Source organism: Drosophila melanogaster, chromosome X (genome assembly GCF_000001215.4).
Source record: "Drosophila melanogaster chromosome X".
NCBI lineage: Eukaryota > Metazoa > Arthropoda > Insecta > Diptera > Drosophilidae > Drosophila > Drosophila melanogaster.
The window spans coordinates 9336376-9356297 of NC_004354.4; the positions used below are offsets into that span (position 1 = coordinate 9336376).

Genomic DNA, 19922 nt, shown 5'->3' on the forward strand with positions numbered 1-19922 from the left:
GAGCAAAGGAAAAGAGTGTGGAAACAGAAACCAAAGGAAACCAAAAAGTAAGAGGTCAAGAAAATCAAATGGAAAACTGTTGTTTACATTGAAGCGAGATGGGAAATGAAAACAAAATCAAAAACATAAACATAAACAAACAACGGTTAACGGTTACAATTACAGTTAAGTAAACACAAATTACGATTACAATTACAACATTAACTAAGCCAAACAACAGCAACAACAACAACAACAACAACAACAACAACAGGTGGATTCAGCAATCGCTCTAGGAAAATAAACATTAGCTTATATTGCAAATCTAATTGGAATCAAGCATAGATATTCTGGAAACATTTTGCAACTATTATTATTATTTTTTATTTTTTTTTTTGATTTTACATGACATTAGAGAGATTGCTGTTTCGCCACCTGCGGCGCACTATTAGGGTCACATTAGATACAATAGATATAGGATACATAGATATATGTAATAGGAATCTGAGTTTCGCATAGCAACTGCTTCGCTTTTCTCGGTGATATTGCAAAATCTTGTTGTTTACCCACCTTACTGTAAAGCGTTGTGCTGCCCGACCGTTGATTATAACCATTGCCCTCGGCCATATATGTCTTTACCTGAATTCCCCGCTTCTCGCGACTCGCGTCGTAGAAGGAGCGTGGTGAGTACTGCACCGCAGTGCCGCGCATACCGCCACCGCTGCCCACTCCACCGCCGCCACCGGATACAGCGGCGGTACCATTGCCGCCGGCACCGCTCCCGGCGCCTGTCTGCTGGCCGCTCCGGTCATTGCAAATGGTGCTGATCGCCTGGTTTTGCACCTGAGATCGACGCGATGCGTACTTCTTCGGATTGAGGAGGCTGCAAAGATGCGAATGTGCAAGTTGGATCAATCGCGTAAAGGAAAATATAAAACCAAATATAACTTAATGTTTGTTGAAACATAGAAAAGTGTAATGAAACCCTAATAGGTACATCAATAATCCCCAGAATACAATCCCACTCTATAATAATAATAGTACTTCAAATACATTTTTATTATGCTGATGATATGTAACATCCTTTGATATTCTATAAGAAAAAAAAACATACCCCCAGGCGTAGCGAAAAGTCAAGATAATTGGTTATTAGCCACGACGGCTCGCAATCTGCAATACTATCATTTCAATTTCGTGTCGAATTTCCTCCCTTTGGGGGCCATGTAATTTGAAGCCCATAATTGGCAGTTCAATTTGGTCATTTATTATGGTAATTTCCGCACGCCCCGAGACAAAAGGACAAAAATGGTACAGCGCTATGCTAGAGGAGCCTAGCCACTCACCTGGGATACTGAGGTCCGAACTGTGTGTAGCAGCAGTTGTGCCAACAGCCGCGCGAGAACGGATTGTAGCCGCCCTTGAATTTTCCCGTCACCTGCTCATTGGTTGTCCGACCCCGCGACACCAGTACCATGTGGAAGCCGGTCAGTCCGAAGATGGGGATGGCCAAAATGGTCACCAGGCCCATCAGGATAATGCTATATACGGATAGAGGGTTAAGTCAAACCAAGTGGGGGTATAAAGCAGATGCCTACGCTCCCTTAAGGAGCATTCTCATTAATAGATAAGTTAAGAGTTTAAGAAATAGTATGATATATGGTTTCAAAAGAGTCGTTGTCTGTTTTGGCAAAAGGATACGCTACGATGGGCGCCGTGTCCTTGATGTTGGGCATAATCTTCAGCACGTAGACCAGGCACAGCGAGAAGATGCTCAGCATGTGAATGGACAGTGAGACGAGGAAGAAGAAAAAGAATCTGTAATTCCGCCTGCCAATGCAGTTGTTCACCCACGGACAGTGATGATCGAAGGTCTGAAGAGATGATGGTTTATGTTAAGATCACAATTTTCTATAGATTATAGTTCGATAGCACTCACCTCTATGCAGTGATTGCAAACGGAGCAGTGGGAACAGCGTGGCGGGCGATAGAACTTACAGGTGACGCACCACTTCATCTTGACGGTGATGCCGTTGATCTCGGCATTCTTGTAGAGCGGGGCGCGCAGCTCCTCCTCGCAGTCTTCGTCGGGCGAGGCTAGAATGCAGTCAAGTTTAGGCCGTGACGACTGGCTTTGTCCCCTGCTCAGCACGCTACATACCTTTGGGGATGATGCCCGGATCCATAAACGTGGCCAGCGTAAAGTTGGCCAGCACGAAGAATGTGATCACGCCCTGGTAGGCCAGCACCCATGGATGACTCTTCACATAGAACTGGCAGCTGCAAAAATCGAATGGAAAAGGAGTTTTTATTAGTGCTATTTAAAGTACTGCCCTTTTTTGCCCGTAAATTTATGAGCCAATTATTAACAATTGACCATCTCTAAAAGCCTTTGAGCCTAACTGAATTTTTAATGAAATTATGGGTCTGGATACCGACCCATTGCTGGGCTGTCCAATTGCCAAAAGTGGGTCGACTACTACATGATTAGTGTGCTCGTCTAGTTTCAACCCTAATTAAAAACGCTCTTCAAACTGGTTTCAAAAGTAGTGCATACACACATGCAGCTGGCTAAGTAAAAGTGGTTCAAAAACACTCGGTTGCCCCCTCCTTGGCATTCCATTCATAACGATACTACCTTCTCATATTCAGGAGGTTGGTTTAATGCCACAACCCAAGAACGGTGTGGACAAATTTGATGGTTTTGCAATCAGCCATTTTCCGGGAATGTGGCTGCTGCTACTGCTGGTTGCTATGCCGTGAAGTAGGCCGAAAATTCGTTGGAAAATCCGACCAGCCACATTGTTGACCATTAAGCAAGTGGTGGCCGCCAGCCAGGTGGTTTGATATCCAGTAGCCCGTCCGTCCAGAAGGCCAGGAGAGCCCCAGGCTACGGTTATCCAACGTGAAACGCCCGTTGTGTCGCCGCAATCACTTTAGAGTCTACTGAACCGGAACTGTTTGTCGTCGGCTGAAACCAGTCCAGTTTTCCCCCTTTTTGAAATCCCAAACTCGACCGACTTTCCCTGTTCTTTCATACATACGAGTGAGTGTATATGCCACCCCAAAGAACTCGACCCGCATCGGAATGAAAATGAGCCGAGCCCAAACGGAATGAATGTGAGCTGAACCTTAACCCGTTTTTTTTCGACCCTGTTTAGAGTTCAGAGAACAAGGAATTTTTAATTTAAAACAAACGAGAGACACCCATCTACGCACTCGGCGGAAACTATAATGCTTATAAGTTATTATATTTTATAACCTGAATTTTATCGAACTTTAAATGTGCTCATTCATATTCAGATGACGTTTTTCTGCGCTTTAACTTTCGCAATAAAAATCTGTTATTGTTTGCCCGCCCGGTTTTGCCTTTACAAATGTCACAGTTTTGACGCAGGTGCTCAAGGGGTTAAGTCAACCACAGAGCCATGAATGTTGCAAAGTTGCAAGGGCGATATACACGTGTCCTTTAGCCCATTTCCATTTCCGTCTGTCCTCGCCGCCCCCCAAACTTCACAGCTTTTCCATCCTACCCCCCGCACCACACCCCCTCCAGATTTTCAGCCCGCCTTTTCTCTCCACGACCTCTGATGCATTTGCAATGATGTGCGGAACTTTCCGGCGGTGGTTTCGGTTTACGAGCTCCGTGTAACGGGTTACTTAAGGTGAATGTATTACTTTCTTCCGGCATTTCTCACTGCATTACGATGCTCTTTGCCTTCCGGCTCGGCTGGCTCTCTTTTACCAGATTGCCGTTGAATTCTAATGGATAAACGTATCCCAAATGCAGCCATCATCATCATCATCATCATCATCATCATCATCATCATCATCGTCATTCTCCGGCTCATCATCAATCTGCACATCGTTCTCAACCTTCTGCGGTTCTTTACCGCATTTGATGACGCAGTGGTGTAGTTGGCCTTCTGGTTATTATCGCATTATGAATAATAAACCTTTGTGGAACATACATACATATATTGAAGCTGATCCACTTTCATTCGAAATGGGTTCGAGGTATAGAAGTTCGGTTGTCATTAGTTGGGGAATAGGGTGAAATCCAATCCGTCTTTTTCACTTCTATTTCCATTATCATCATCTTGTACTTTCCGCCTTTCCCTGATGCCCTTAACTTCATCATCATCGGCAATCCTTCGCTGCATTATAATTGGCAGAATGACCTCAGACTGTCAGTTATCCATTTCCATTTCCATTTTCTTTGCTTTTTATTTAGCTGCCAGTTAGTTTCGCACTGGCTCTCTGGACAGTTTTCCCCGGAGCCGAATGGATTTCCTTCTTTTTTTTTTCGAGCAGCAAAAGAAAACCAGTGTACAGCACAGTCCAGATTTTCGATTTTTCTGCTCACGGCGATTGCTTAGAAATGTTCACACCTCACTATCTATAAAAACGGTATACGTATCTGTAAATGTACCTGTATCTGGAAACTGAATCTGTATCTGTGCGTTAGACTCTGCTTCTGGTTTTGATTTATTTCGGCATTCCTTTCGCATTTATACCAACGCCTTACAGTTGTAACATAACAAAGAGCTCTATCTCATCCACTGGCATTTGCATACAATTTTTAGAATGCAAATAAAACCGGAACGTAGCGCCTCTCAGCACGTGCCAGGGATTTATGTTAATCGCTCAGAGACGTAGAGCTCTGGAGCAACAAAAAAAAAAAATATATTTAAAAAAAATAGCGGGGTGCGACAAGGTGGCAAATGGGAAAAAAGTGGATCTTAGAAGATGGAGAAACCTCAAGAATCGTGAGGGTAATTAATTAAACCGACACTTATTATGAACTGCAAGCCGCACTCTGTTCATTAATTCCTCGCTTATGCAGTTTAAGTCATTTCTCTCACACTCTTAATTAATCTGTGTCGGAAGCAAGTTTTCCATCTTTAAATTCAATCGCACAAATAGTGCTTTAAGTTTTTCTTGGAAAACGCAAAGTTTGCTTAAAGCACTTAAAGGCAAATTCGTTTGGACAAATACGACACTTTCTGCATAGATTTCAATTACTTACGTCTACACAAATCGAACAAAGGAAAATACGATATATTTATTTATCTACACCACGGCATAAAGATTGCAGCTGTCCAAACAAAACTTGGTTTGCATGATTCCCATTACGGCGCCGAGCTATAAACACCGAAATGGAACTATCAATTGGCCAATTTTAATGATCGGACGCCATAGCCACTGTATGTATATATGTGTACATACTCGTCTATGTACAGGAATCTGAATCTAATCGACTCGCATCGAATATCAAAACGACAGCTCACCTTCCACCTGCGAGCATTCCATCTCGAATTTATATAGAAAATCCACTTAGCAACGTGATTGTATTAAGTAATTAATGGGTGGTGCCATATTCGAGGCTTAAAAGCATACATAAATATATAGAGAAGAATAGAAGATATTATAGTTGAACAAATTGCCATTAGGTCACAAAATGTTTCGATACAAGAAATGAATATTCAAGCAAGGAAGTTCACATCAAGTGGAAAATCATAATCAAACAAATATTTCGAGCCAGCAATCCCTTATCTTCGAGCTGATGTCCGAATCCAAGTCAGGTGCATTCATATACACAGGTGTAGCTATAGGTGTAGGTATATTACACTTGTTTGCTTTACTTTTCAATTTAGCAAAAATGTTTGCCAAGTCTCTGGAGGGAAATCTGTTTACATTTATGCAAAGTCAGGCGGGAAATGGTGGGGGCAGGCAGCTAGCCGTGCAAAGAGTTGGCCCAGAAACGACAAAAAAATACATATAACAAAAAAAAAAGAAAGGAAAGAAATAAAGTACGGCAGGGAAAGACAGGCCCAAGGATTTGCCGCTTTCTTATGACAAATAATTCATTTCAATTTCCTGAAAGGAGGGGGCGCCAAAGGAACTGTGTTGCAATCGAGCAACTGGGGCAAACTAGCAAATCAAATTAGTGACAGGACCGCAACAAGGACAATAGGCACACACACACACACATAGTATATATGTATATATATATATGAAGGCAGCCAGGCAGGACGTGGTTGACTTCAATTAATGTTTTGCGCCATCAAATTGAAACAAATTGCCTAGGAAAACAAATAAACATTGATTGAAATATAATTTCAGCGAGGCGATGTGGCTTTTCTAGGGTGGCACTCATTCCAGCTGAAGGAATAGTACATCTGGGGCGGGGGTTCATCAAGTGGGAAATAGCTCAATTTTAGAGAAAATTGCCGTACTTTGCCGTAAGTGTTTTTATCTTATTATTTAAGAGGAATATTGTCTTATTGCACAGCAATTCGCATCGCTTTCGGTCGACATAACCCGTTGTAATGTCGTCCCTATCAATTTCAATTTCAATTCCAAACTAAATTCCAACAGAGTTGAGATATTTTACTTGCTGCCACCTCTATCTACGCCCAATCCCCCCAACGCGATTGCATCACAGTGGCATTGTCAAGGTGAAGGCAACCCAATGGGTGCTCGATGGACAACACCACCCACTGCCCACTACCCCCCACACCCTGAAAAGCTTAACCGCTGCGAATAAAAAAAAAAGTGTAAAAAAAAGTAAAGAAACAGACTGCCAACAACTTTTACTTGGAGTATTTTTCAAGAGCATTTCCGGTACAGCGGGGTGTTTCGCTAAATCCATCGGGTGGCTTGGGCGATTTCATGGTAAATTCCAGCTGGCTGAGATGAGAGGTAAAATCCAGGGGGCCAGGGATATTTCATGGAGACACTTGCAGGAAATTGAATTCCTATGTTAAGCGGTTGCCACAAAGACAGACGCCTGGTGGCGCAGCATTGGGGCGAGGATATTGGGGAGCCCCAATGGCAAACTGTCACATTCAGGCGAAATGCGCCAAGTTTATGTGGATGGCAAGCACCCGGCTCCATTTTCACCGTGTCATAAAGATGGAAAGTCAATTACGAGTAGGGAAACTGAACTAAACTGAACTGAACTGAACTGAAACTGGCGCCATCGAGAGGTCAACTAAGAACAAACCGCAAAAACGATTCCAATCGCCACTTAATTGACTTGACACATTGGCACTTTCACATGCGTTTTATTAAAATAAAAGCTGTCACGGATGTAAGTCCTTGGATAAGGAGAAAATCATAAATTATAGATTATTCTACACGACCTTGTGTCTGATTTAAAACTTAGTCAAATTACCAAGAAGAGGATTAATCATTTCCTAAAGCCGTAAATTATTTATACACATTATTGAATCATCGAAGTAACGCTATCTGCAATCATTTTGCATTAAATCGCTTACTCATTTAGCCTTGACTTTTTGAATTCGCATTCTCACGAAAGCTTATCAATATGGGCGAATGATTAACTTTCCACAGCCTAACGCTACCGAAACGCACTTTAAGCTGCAAGGCAGCTCACCAGATTAGTGGTAGCCAAAAAAAAAAATAAAGTAATAAGAATAAAAAATATAAATCGAGCGACGAAATGGTTAAAATAGGAAAGAGCCAGAGACAATTTCGCATTCGCTGGCAGCTGCATTAATTAAAAACTCAAAAAAATGGCATTGCTTTTTACGCGTCAAGCGAAAGCACTGTGCAACAGGTTCTAAGTTTAGAATGTGATTATGCCTCTTATGATTTACAAATTTTGCACATTTATCTGTAGATTCTCACAATCTCACAAGCATATAAAGTGCACTTCTGGTATTCGCACATTCTCTGTCTGGAGATAACAAAAAGTAAAACTTTTGTAGCTGAGTGTTGGGCGATGATGACGAAAACTGGCGAATCGTCGCTGTCGTCACATTAACCCCTCTCCACCCAAGTCATACTCTACTTTCTGCTCTTCTGTGGCCGTTCGCAGGGTATAAAAATATCCTACTATCGCCAAAGCGAGCAAAATAAACGACAACCGAGCATTAGTCATCAACACTCGAGTACGAAGACCCAGCGAGAAAAAAAAATATATAAAAAACAGGGAAGAAGACTAAAAGACAAAAAAAAAAAAATATATATATTGGATTCGACCATGGGCCGCCGCCGTCGCCTCGACTTTGCTTCTGACTTATCTATGGGGGCTCTTTTTTTACCCGCTCGGTTTATATATTTTTTTTTTTTTTTAGCTTTTATTATTGCACATGTGGCTGACGGTCTGTCCCATTCGCATAGTTACACCGAAGGTCAGCATCATAATAGCTAAACAGCTCAGAAGTTCTCTTGAAAATCATATCATACATATAACAAGTATATTTTTAAGCCTAAAAAGCCATAAGTTCTGTTTTAAATTAAATGGTTTAAGAACAGTCTACCAGTTATATTTAAACAAATGCCTGCTTTTGCATTCTTTTTTCCATTTTCAAACCTTGTTATTTGTTTCTGCGCTTTTAGTCATTATTTTATGCAAACTGCCTGTGCTTTTCATGACCTTGCCCTAGGCCTTTTGCACAGTGCGGAAGTCGTCAGTGGTGCTAAGTTCTCACCCTGCGGTGTGGTTGGCCTCCAAACGGAGGTTTTCCTAAGCGACCCGATAAAAGGTGCCAACCGATAAGCGGGCGGTAGTGGGTTAAGGGGGCGGCGCGGACATCATTATGAGGGCCATGGTTCGTTATTTCATTTCGGTTTTTGCCACCCCAAAGCGGAGGGCGGGGTGAGAGAAAAAAATAAAAAAGGTGTGAAGAAGGTTAAACGGCCCGGCTTTTATCAGTTACCAAAACACAGAGCTGCCTTATTTTTTAGCAATTTTATTTTTTTTGGCGATTTCCATTTTCTGCAAAATTAGCAATAAGCGAATTACTGGGAAATTGACCATTTGCCTGCGGCGATAACAAAGGCTTTTCAATGACGATATCATTCTACGTTAATTGTTACGAAAATACTTGATTTGCAGGTGTTTTTCCGTTGGTTTTCAATTGCCTGCTCAACAGCAAACTTGAAGACAAGTGTTTCGCACATAATTATGCTTTACCGATTAATTCGATTCGATTGGGATTGGTTGGTAAATGTACATATTTTGTCCAGACAGAATAAACATTTAATTAAATCGTGTTAAAACGCCCTTTGTGGAATGCAATTAAACTACAATTGTTTCAACCACAATTCAGTTAATTGCCAACTGCATTCGTACGAAAGCCACAAATATTTGAGTTCATAATCTAAATATACCGATATGTTGTCATTCGAAATGTAATTTATTGACACCCATTTTGGTTCACCCCTGGGGCAGCGCATTTCGGTCCACTCTAAACACTCATTTATCCACAGGTAAAAATAAAAAGGTGCCAGTTTATTTGGTTTTTGCTTCTTTTAGCCGTCTTTATACGAAATTATTGGGCAATCTTCAAGAAAAAAAACTGAGTGTGTGGATCGACAGGTGGGGAGGGGCGGAGTGCTTGGTGTCGGAAAATTGACACACGAGGTGGTGGGGGTGGAAAATGCCCTCTCCGCACAGCACAAAAGCGCCAACGAAATGTAATAACAAGTTGGCGCAACTTTTTGGACTAGCGCAAGTTTTCCCCCACTAGAATAAAAAAAAAGATGGAAGAAGAAAAAACGATGGGTGGGATGAGCTGGGGGGTTTCTAGTTACCAGGAGATTGGGGCCAAAGCGGGATAATCAGGCAAAGTAAGGCAGACAGGTCCCATCGCCCAACTCTCGTTTTTTTTTTTTTTTTTAATAGCTGTCTATGGCAAGTCCTTCAGTTTGTCATGCGCCCTGTCAAAAGAATTTATGTAACTAAGGCCAAAAGGCGAGGGAAGCCAAAAAAAAAAAATTGATTTTCCCGATGGGTAAACCAAAAAAAAAAAGAAAAAGAAAAAACTGTCGTTTTTGGCCCCAAATTGGTTTGGAAATGTTGAATATACACACAAGTCTGCGAAGGTCAAGAAACTTTGTTTTGGGCCTATTGAAAAATGTGAAACAAATTCATTTGGATACGCATATTTCAAAAGTTGGCATGGGGTCTCCTATAACCCAATTTTCCAGGTTTTGTATATTTTCATTGAGAGTACGTGTGCGTTTGTTACAAAACCAAGGCATCAAATAAATGTATTATGGAAAGAACAAAAGAATTCGAGATCATAAACTGGATTTTGCCAAATTGAGAAACAATTTAATTGATCAATTTCAAAATTATCGAATGATTTACCTTTACAGCTTGTGAAATATATATTCTAAACCAGTGGCAAGCATACTTTTTGGCCCAATAAAATTGAAATCGAAACTTCTGTAAGTGCAATCGATACATTGATAAAATCGCCGGATATCCGTTGAGTTTCCCCTTTCCTTTAACGAGATTCTCGGAAACGAAACCGAATATTCGGCATATAAAATCGAAATTCAAACGTTTTTGCCTTCTATAATCTGGTTTTCTTTTTGTATATATATTTTGTATATATATATAATTTTTTTTTGTTTGGTATTTTGTGCGTATTTATCAGGGCCCGAATGAAATTAAATTTGGATGGATGGCCTCTAGGGCGTATGCGTAATATGTTTGAGTGCATACGTATACGTGATATGTCTGTGCTGCGAGTGGCAAACAAATTTTGTGCGTTTGTTTGCCAACTAAAAATACACTTGGCCCTTTCGAATAGCCAACAGTTTCACTTTGTTTTCCCCCTGATTTCCATGTTGACATTTTCCCATTTCCAACTTTTCATTTTAATTTTCAGCTCTTCTACAATCGTCACTCGCTGTGCCAAAACTTTCTTCAACTTTTCGTGAAATCGTGCCTAATTAAAAATTTAAATTAATATTTAAAAAAAAAAAAAAGAGTGGAAGCAAAAAGGCGGAGGATTGACAGATAAAAAGCATCGAAATCGAAACGGAAATAGACATTCGACAGGAAGTTATTGGACTGAACACAAATACAAAAAAAAAATTCGTCAACGTAATTGCCACTTAATCCGCTCAATAAACAGTCGAGTGATAAAAAAAAATTAACGCTTTTCTGACTGGTTGCTCTGACGTCTGGCCATGAGCAGAATTGACTCGAAATTAATGGGAAATGTACGCAAAATGCGACTCTGATTAGAGAATAAATCATGGAAAACGTCAGAGGGCAAACAAAAGACAAAAACGTCTCAAAATGCCCAGCGTCATTGACATTGGCCGACAAGGGGTTAAGAGCAGGCATAATTGCAAATGAGTAATGGTTAAAAGCAACGTTGCCAATTGAATTCGATCGATTTCTTTTCCGAAGAAAACGCCAAAGAAAGAGAGGTCTAGTGCCGCGTAGAAAGAGATGAAATGCAGCTACCTTTTCTTGGGCTCTTTATGGCTACACTGGAAAACAAACAGCAGATGTTCCTGTCTGTAGCACAGAATTCAACTAATATAAAAAAAAAAATTGGAATACCTCAAATACATAACTTTCTCCGCATTTTCCAATAATATCCGAAAAACTTGGTGGCACGTTGGTTTTGTGCAGGTGTAGATCTAAGCATTTTGTCGGCTCAAGTCGGAAGTGGGATATAGCCAAGAACAACAACAATGCTGGCAATAACGAAATGGCATAACAACAAGAGCAACAACCATTTCGAGCAGCATTCAAATGACACCCACACACACACATTCAAAGTCAGGGGCTTAGTCATTTCTTGCAGTAAAGTGTAGATGCAACCAAATGAATGGTTCTTGAGTGCGTGTAATAAGATCTGTGTATTTAATCTATTTATATGGATATTTCTATTTCTATTAATATATATTTAACTATACTTGTATTTGGCTGAATCTTTTGCTTTAGCTACAAATAAATTTTGTGACACTACTTCCGTTTTCGTAAACTTTAACTTTACTCTCACATTTTCCATTTCAGAAACCCTTGCTTTTTTTGATATATGGATGCATTTTCTAGGCTCCCTTTTTGAGAAAAAGCCAAGTACGCCCCTGGCTTGTAGCCATAGTTTACAGGCGGTGTAAAAAAAAAAAAAATGGAAAACAGGAAGAGGGCGTCGGTGGGTGGTGGCAATGTGCTGCCAGGGGGCGTGGCAATGACACTCGGCTCAGCTCACCTCGCTGAATTTGCTTTTCCTTCTAGTTTGGCAGCTTCTGCTTCTTGGCCGTTAGTTGCTTTTTTATTCGTTTTTTTTTTTTGTCTGATACCGCCATTTGTTTGTGCTTAGTTTTGCTTTTTCCCTATAGTACTTTTCTTGCTACGGCTGCTTTTTTCCTTTCATTTACTTTTTTGCACATTGCTTTTTATGGCAATGGCCGGCGGATATTATCAACAGCAGCAGAACTGCAAATGCTTTTGTTATTATTGTTATTATTATTATTATTATTTATCAGGGCGGCGACGGCGTCAGAAATTTATTTTCATTAACAAGTTGGACAGACGAAAAATAAATAAAATCCAAAGCCATAACAAAAAGTAACTCGAGTCCAGCAGACAAAGGAAAACTGAACTGAGTAGAGTAGTAAAAAAAAAAAAAAAAACTAAAACGAGCATAAATCCAGTCATGTGTGAGAAAAAGTTCCAGGAACTCGTGTTTTTATTTGACATTAGTTTTCATCAAATTTCTGCTGCTGTGAAGCAGAAATTTATAATTAATCCGCAAGGGAAGCAGGTTTGCAGAAATCTCTGAAATATTTACTATAAATTATGAATTAATATTCGCATCAATTTAACGGATGTCCATATTTGCAATTAGAGTGCAAAAATACTTGCACAAATTTACTAGCAAATGTGATTAGCCAAATTACTTAAACTTTGCTCACAAATGTGTGCATTAAATATCCCAAATTTCGTTATGCAAAATATTTCGTTTTATCTAAGACAACACATTAAATGCAACTAACTAACTGGCTGGTAATTGCATAAAGTGCAGCCCAAATATGTTACAGGTAAACACATTATGCCACAAAAGTGATTATAAACATTAGGTAAATGCGTTTGAACATCAAGGTTACTGAATATATGTTCTAGGGTATATATGTATATATATAACATGTTGTGGGCAGCTGCAAAGGTTGAAACACAAAATGTGTAAATGTACACTGGGATAAAAAGTGGTAGAGAATTGATTAGAATGTTTTGTAATCAGGTCTATAAGATTTAAGACCTAGTTAACTTGTTCAAATGTATATCTATAGTATTTGCAATTCAATGCCACATAATTCAAACTTAAGGGAGATTTCTCCCAGTGTAGTTGTAGTAATGTGGGCCTGTGTGTGGGCGCTTTTCAGCTGCAGCACACCTGCAATCAAGTTGGTATTTAGGTATAATTTATATCGCGTGGTCGCCACAAATTCGATTCAATTAGAAAACGCTCATGGAAAATGCTGAAAAGCCATCCAAACATGCGGGTGTAGACGAGGGGGGAGGGGGGTATCAAAGGAACCAAGGCCGCTGCTTCAGCATCAAAGTCAAAAAGAGTGGGCGGCATCAACAGCGTGGGCGTGGCTGGCCCAGGTCACGACCTGCGTGCAATTACACACACACACACACACACACACACACACACACACACACACACAAGTGTACACACACCCTGGTGCGGCAGGTGGAAATGGTTTTTGTTCATGTAACATGATTAGCATAAAATTAAACGATCAACAAAAAAGCAAATTGCGATGGGTTTTCCAGTAAATTGCTTTGGACCACCTGCTGTCGCATAATTTCACTCTCTCGAATATATTTAAACAATTAATTAGATTTTATTACGCAAAAAAATTGTTAGAAATAACTAATACATATTCAAACGGCTGCCAAATTAGAGCATTTTTTCATATACACAATGTACACACACTTGTACATGTTTCAATAACAAACCACAGATACTTATGATCATTTTCTCAATATTTGACCTCCCCCCCCCCTCACTCTTAGCTCATCACAAGTGTCGCCTAATTGCTAGTGAAAAGAAAAACTTTGTTTATTATAATTAGTGGACAAATACACACAAAACCGCCAAAATGAGGGGTGCTTTCCATCAAAAAAAAAAAAAAAAAGAGGCGAGGGGCCAAAAAGCCACAAGGAGAAAAGGCAAAAGCAATACCAAATGAATATCTCAAGTGGATTCGAGTGAAAAAATAGAGGCAAATTGAGGAAAATGGCCCAAATACACTGGCAGACAAAGAAGATCAATTCGTTTATAACATTCGAAAACATAATATATAATAATATATAATTATAATAATATCTATAGATTTCCAGTTTCCAGTTTCATTTAAAGTATTTTATTATTGTAGTTTACTAAGTGGTTTTATAGACATCAATTAATTTGTGGTGGTAGCCTGTTCGCTCAGTGTAAGTGACAGTAATAAGCAATAAGTAAAATGAATGAAGAAAATCAAAACCGGACGACCGCTGGGAAAAGTCGAGGAAAATGTGTGCACGGCCGGGCTCCACAAGTAAGTAGGTAAACTTGGGGCAAAAAATAGAAATAAATAAATGTAGTCCTTGAAATGCTTTTAACACAAATTACGAACAACATTTAATTGGGTCGAGTGTGGTGGTGTTGGTTTTTCTAGCCTAACTTCGCTGACCGAAAGCGGTTACTTTGCCAGCCATCTCATCTGCCTTTTTTATTTTCCTTCCTTTGACTGTATATTTTACTAATATATATATATATAAATATGTATATATTCTGCGAAAGACTAAACCGAGCTTATCTCTTCGCCAGCCGCTTTTTCAACCCCTTTCATTTTTTTTCGTTTTGCGTCCACTTCTCTCTTGGTTTTTCGCCACCTGCGAATTTTCTTTTGATCCAAGTTGTCAGAGCAACAAAACGGAAATTTAATTACTTGAAAATTGTGTAATTAAAGTCACTTTCCCTGGGCAAACACCACCACCCCACTACCAACCATTTTCCTATAATTATCTAGCTTCTACTTTATCTTTGGCTTCGAGCTAAAAAACAGTTAGGTTGAAGTTCGAAGTTAGTTTCTCCTTGCTGATTACTTTGCCGCGGAAAATGGTTAACTATTTTCTAAGTAGATTTTCTGGGTAATTGGAAAGATTCTTAGCGATTCAGGCTGGTTTTTTAAAGTGATTTCGCACAAAATGAAAACTACTGAATTATTGGAGCAGAATGAATCTACGGTTCGCTCCGCAATGAACTAACTATTGTTTTAACACAAACGTATGCGGCGTTAAAAATGTCAGAAATCTCATTGTTCCATGTGTGAAACGGGCGGATTAGGTGGGTGGCATTGGGTGGCGCTGGGCGATATGGGGAAGCATTGGGGCTTGAAAACTTAATGACAAAAACAAATGCAAACGCAAACAAAAGCAGAAAAAAGCGAAACAGCGAGGAATAATCATCACTCTGAGTGGCAGCGCGGCTTCTAGAATTTCAATGTGGCGGTGGGCTGTGGGCGTTTGTGGGTGGCAGTGGGCGTGGCGCTGGCCATGGACGGATTGCGTGGGTGGCTAAAACTATTGTCCAAGCTGTTGTTGTGACGCATTTGTGTTGCCGTAGTTTTTATCGCCGTTGCTTCCCTTTAATTTCGGCTTTTTGTTGTTGCCATGTTAGCAACAGTTTTGGTCTTTTTTTTTCGCTTTCTGCCCTGTCGTGTTTTACTTAATTTTCTTTTTTATTTCCCCGTTTCGGTTTGTTTTGTCAAGCGTAGCTTTTCTTTTTCTTTTTTTTTTGTGTAGGTGATAGTAACAAAGGCAACCTGTGGCATTGAGAGGGAAATCAAAAAAAAAAAAAGAAAAAAAAATAACTATTTATATATATATATGTATAAAAAAGAAGCGAGGGCAAGCGAAAAGTGAAAAAACGGGGCATAAAGAACTATATATTCCGTAATTGGACTTTTGCCAAACCGACCCGAACCTCCTTATCCGAAATTCCTACACCACTCCCCATATCACAATCAGATGACGTCGCCGGCTAATCAAACAAGCGTTGAAAACTATGGCAGCGGTACACTGCGAAAATAATGGAACATATTATACTATAAGTTTACACTAGACTAGAAGTTGCATCCAAAATGCTGATGTTATTGTTTTATATATAGTTTAATTATAACCTTTCCTGAATTTGTTATCTGTTGTGAGTTGAAATATACCAATTATAGTCCCGAATACTTTATCGACTTGCAGTGCATTTCTCTCAGTGTACTGAAGCTGGTCTAAGCTGGTTTTTGAGCCTAGGCGATATTTAATACGCCAGCCGCGTGCCCAAAACTCCAGATAACAACAAAGCACAAAGGCAAGGCATAATTAAATAAACAAATTCCCAAACCAGGCAACCAGTTACAAGGGCTGGGAAGTAGAGGGGTGGAGAGGGGTGGCAAACAAAGTGCAGAACTCAAGTGTTGCCGCAAGAGTCAAGTGAAAATGTGAAAATGGAAAAGTGCGGGCTTCGTGGAGAGGGGCGGGCGTAAAGGGGCGTGGCAGCTCTCCTGTGACTGCGAATCACTCAGCTGGCTAAAACAAAGAGCCAGTCAGCAGCAGCAGCATAGATAACTGTAACAAAGGAAAGCCGAAAAAGGCAACAACGAGCACAAAGGTGGCGGAAATGTGCACAGAGAGAAAATTATACCATCTAAGCAATTTCAATAATAAATTATTAATATTAAATGCCTGATTGAAACAGGAATGTCATCAACCTGACCTTCGAAAGCATAGATATTTCGTTATAATTAATAGAGAAAGGGTTTAAATTTCTCACTGTGTACTTGGAAAAAGGAAGGGACCCATATAGAAGCCAGGTGACGATAAAGTAGAACAAAATTGTCCTCAGGTGATGTTGGAAAAACGGTTTGCAATTTGATGAAAAACGGGGAAAATGCCAAGCGCTGCAATTGCAACTGCAATTGACCACAAGAACTCGTCATTAGGAAAAGCTTGAAGCGGGCAAACTAGGGAAAACCTATGGAAAACTGTGTGCTTAAATGGGGAAAAACTGTCTGCGGACAGTGGGGAGGCATTCGGGGGTCTCAAACAGACTGCTTAATTGCTATTTTGGTTTCGTTTCATGTGCTAATTGTGCACATGCTATGCAAATTTGTTGCTCCCTTGGCCTTCTAGTTGTCTCAAAAAAAAAAAAAAAAAAAAACAAGCAAAAAATGTTTATACCATGCGGAGGTTTCACGATTTTAATAATAATGTTATTATATAAATAATGCAGTAATATAATGTGCTCAGATAAAACCGCAAATTAATTACGAAAACAGCAAATCTTATCATGTTTTTTTTGTTTTTTGGAAAAGCTGCATTAGCTCCATGAAATATATTTTTGAAATATGAAATATTGAACATATGCTAGTTTTTCATCTAATTACCGTGACATATGTATTCCTGGCATAGACGGAAAATCTGCCAGACCCTCGAGCCACGTGCATCATCATCATATTTTTTTTTCATCCATTTTTCCCCCGGCATTTTGAAAACTGAAATTCTTTTTACGACCAAAATACACGAAAACAATTTGCGCAAAAAAAAAAACCAGCAAAATGCAAAAAGGAGCGAAAAAACCGCACAGAGCAAACTGCAAATTGAGTGCCAAGTGTGGGGGGGCGGGGGCGGTGTGAGGTGGAGATGCCGGCGGTGGGGCAGTAAAATGGCCACTGAGAGATGACTAAGACAAGGAAAATTAGGGGGGGGGGGGGCGGTGTGGTAAATGGGGCCAGACTGGATAACAACAAAGCTGCTGTCCCACATATAATAATGCATTACGGCTCGTCGTTATAATCCACGAAAATGCGAGCAAAATAAATAAAGTGCCAGCAACAAAACTGCAAGCTACTAAGAAAATAATGTGGGTGGGGCCAATGGTGGGTGGTGGGTGGAAAGCTGAGTGGGTGGCTGGGCTGGTTTTCTATGGTTTTGGCTGGCAGACGAAGGCCGAAGGGTCGTCTTTGATTACGCCGCTCCACGAGGGTGGGGGGGGGGGGGGGGGTCTAGAGAGAGGAAAGTACGCGTGTGTGGCAACAGTGAATACCGCCTAAGGCACATTCAATATTCATGAACTTCTCGCGAAGCCACCGCAAACTAACCATATATATTTAGTGATATATAGCACCCACTCGCAGATTGCACTACTTTTGTGACAATGGAAATGAAATTCAGTCGAAAGAAACTCAAAGGTATTTGGTCATTTTTTTAAGGTTTCTGAACTAAACTGTTGAATGTTATATTAACTTATAATTATTTTATCATTAAAATGGCTACTTACGGATAGAAGAAGAAGAGAAATGTGGTCAGAAGCAGCACAATCCAGGCGAAAGTCGCAGGAATGTAGCGCGTTTTCACATCGCATTTGGGCATTTTCCTATTTTCCTATTTGTTGGTTGTTGTTTCAGTTGTTGTTGTTGCTAGTGCAGTCTCTCAGTATTGCTGATTTGTTGTTGTTGCTGTTGGCCAATGTTGTTGCAGTGTCGTTGACCGTTTTTTTCTTCTTGGCAATGAAATGCGTTTTGTTTTTGTTGCTGCTGTCGCTGATGAGGTTGCCGTTTTGGTTGCAGTTGCAGTTGTTGTGCTTGCTGCTGTTGTTGTTGTTGCTGCTGCCGCTTGATGACGTTTCTTGACTTGGCTTTCTCTCAATCTATCTATCTCACTCGCTCTCTCTCTCTGTGTGTTTGTTGTTTTATTTCGTATCTTTTATATTTTGTTTAAGGATGATTTTATTTTTTTTTTTGGTTGGGGGGGGGGGGTACTTTTGGTAGGAGGGTCGGGTGGCGGGGTCGGGCGAGGGGCAGAGAGAGAGGGGGCGGGAAACAAGCGAGACGGCGAGACGAAGCGGCGACGCGTGAAACGGGATCGACGACGTCGACGGCGGCAGAGACAGCGACGCCGGCAGCGCGGCTTTCAGATTCGCGGGAAACGGAAAATCGGGAAAACTCGGGGAAAATTCAGCTTCGACTTTTCAAAGTTCTGGCTTTTGAAGCGGCTGCTGTTTTGGGGAAATTGCAGAAATAAATTTATAAATGAAACTGATTAGGTACACTCAAGAAAAATATTTCACTTAACTTTCACTTGAAAAAAAAATCACAATTTCAAATGACACATTACACTCGCATTTCATACATTCGCTATCAATTCGTATTATATTTACTGCTGAGTCCCAAGAATCTCACTTAAAAAAATGAATACTTATGATTGAATAAAATAAAATGTTTAGTGCTAATTAGCATATTGCTGCACATTTAAGTAAAATGTTTAACTTATCAAATGACAACATAGAATGAAATAAAATATCACACTAACATAGATTCCTCTAACTTAAATTCCGAAATGTTGAACTAATTTATATCGCTCGTTCCCCTTGTTTACTTTTGTTTAAATTCCTGCCATTTGAGTTGTTTACTTTATTTTAAATTTCTATAATTTATTCCAATTTGTTTGCGTTTCTCTCTCTCTCTCTTTTTCTCTTTCGGGCGAGGAGCGATTCTAGCCTTGCGTTTGCATTGGTGTTAGTATCGGTGTTAGCTTACGCACACATTTCTAATATCAATTATCCAGGGGGAAAATTTAAGAAAAAAATAAGATCGCTGGCTTTCTCCTGATTTTCGTACAACTATTTTCAATTTCGTGTGCGTTTGTCGTTTTGCCTTTTTCGTCTTTCCCCACTTTTCTTCGTTCTCTTTTCCACCGCTGCTTCTTCTTCTTCTCTTCCTCGTCCTCCTATCACCCTCTTGCTCGTTCGCCTGGCTCTTCACATATACCAGCAGACACACACATTCACGCACGCACACACATACATTCGCACACGCACGTTGTTGCTGCAACGTTTTTTTTGTTTTTTATTTCGGCGTCGCCTGCATTTTCATCTTAATTATCGCTCTCGCTCGCACGCACTGCGAGTTTCAATTCGCGTAAATAACTTCACTTTTCCCGGCTTTGTGCGACTTTTCATTCCATTCTAATGGGCGGCGAACGTTCGGTTCGCATTACGAAAAAATAAATAAAAAATAAGCGGAGCGTACGCATAATTTCGTCGGTCGGTGGAAAAACATCGAAAAACCATCGAGCCATCGAAGTGACATCGTAGCATTGTGATATCGATATGTTG

At 40.2% G+C, this 19922-nt stretch overlaps 1 protein-coding gene across 7 annotated transcripts in view; it reads right to left on the reverse strand.

Annotated features, from left to right (window-relative positions):
* The window catches only part of Zdhhc8 (Zinc finger DHHC-type containing 8), a 31720-nt gene extending 11868 nt beyond the window's left edge, over positions 1 to 19852 (reverse strand). For 2 of the 7 annotated variants that reach the window (NM_167189.6, NM_001272453.1), the window contains exons 1-7: positions 19740 to 19852; positions 18087 to 18803; positions 2138 to 2256; positions 1916 to 2073; positions 1678 to 1850; positions 1323 to 1517; positions 550 to 862 (exon numbers count right to left, since the gene is read on the reverse strand). In NM_167189.6, coding sequence (NP_727339.3) covers positions 550 to 862; positions 1323 to 1517; positions 1678 to 1850; positions 1916 to 2073; positions 2138 to 2256; positions 18087 to 18178 — 1050 coding nt within the window. In that variant the 5' untranslated portion in view covers positions 18179 to 18803; positions 19740 to 19852. Of the gene's footprint in view, positions 1 to 549; positions 863 to 1322; positions 1518 to 1677; positions 1851 to 1915; positions 2074 to 2137; positions 2257 to 18086; positions 18804 to 19611 lie in introns of all 7 variants that reach the window. The other 5 variants (NM_001298123.1, NM_001258663.3, NM_001298122.1 and 2 more) reach the window with 5 other exon arrangements.
* Positions 19853 to 19922: the final 70 nt, after the last annotated feature.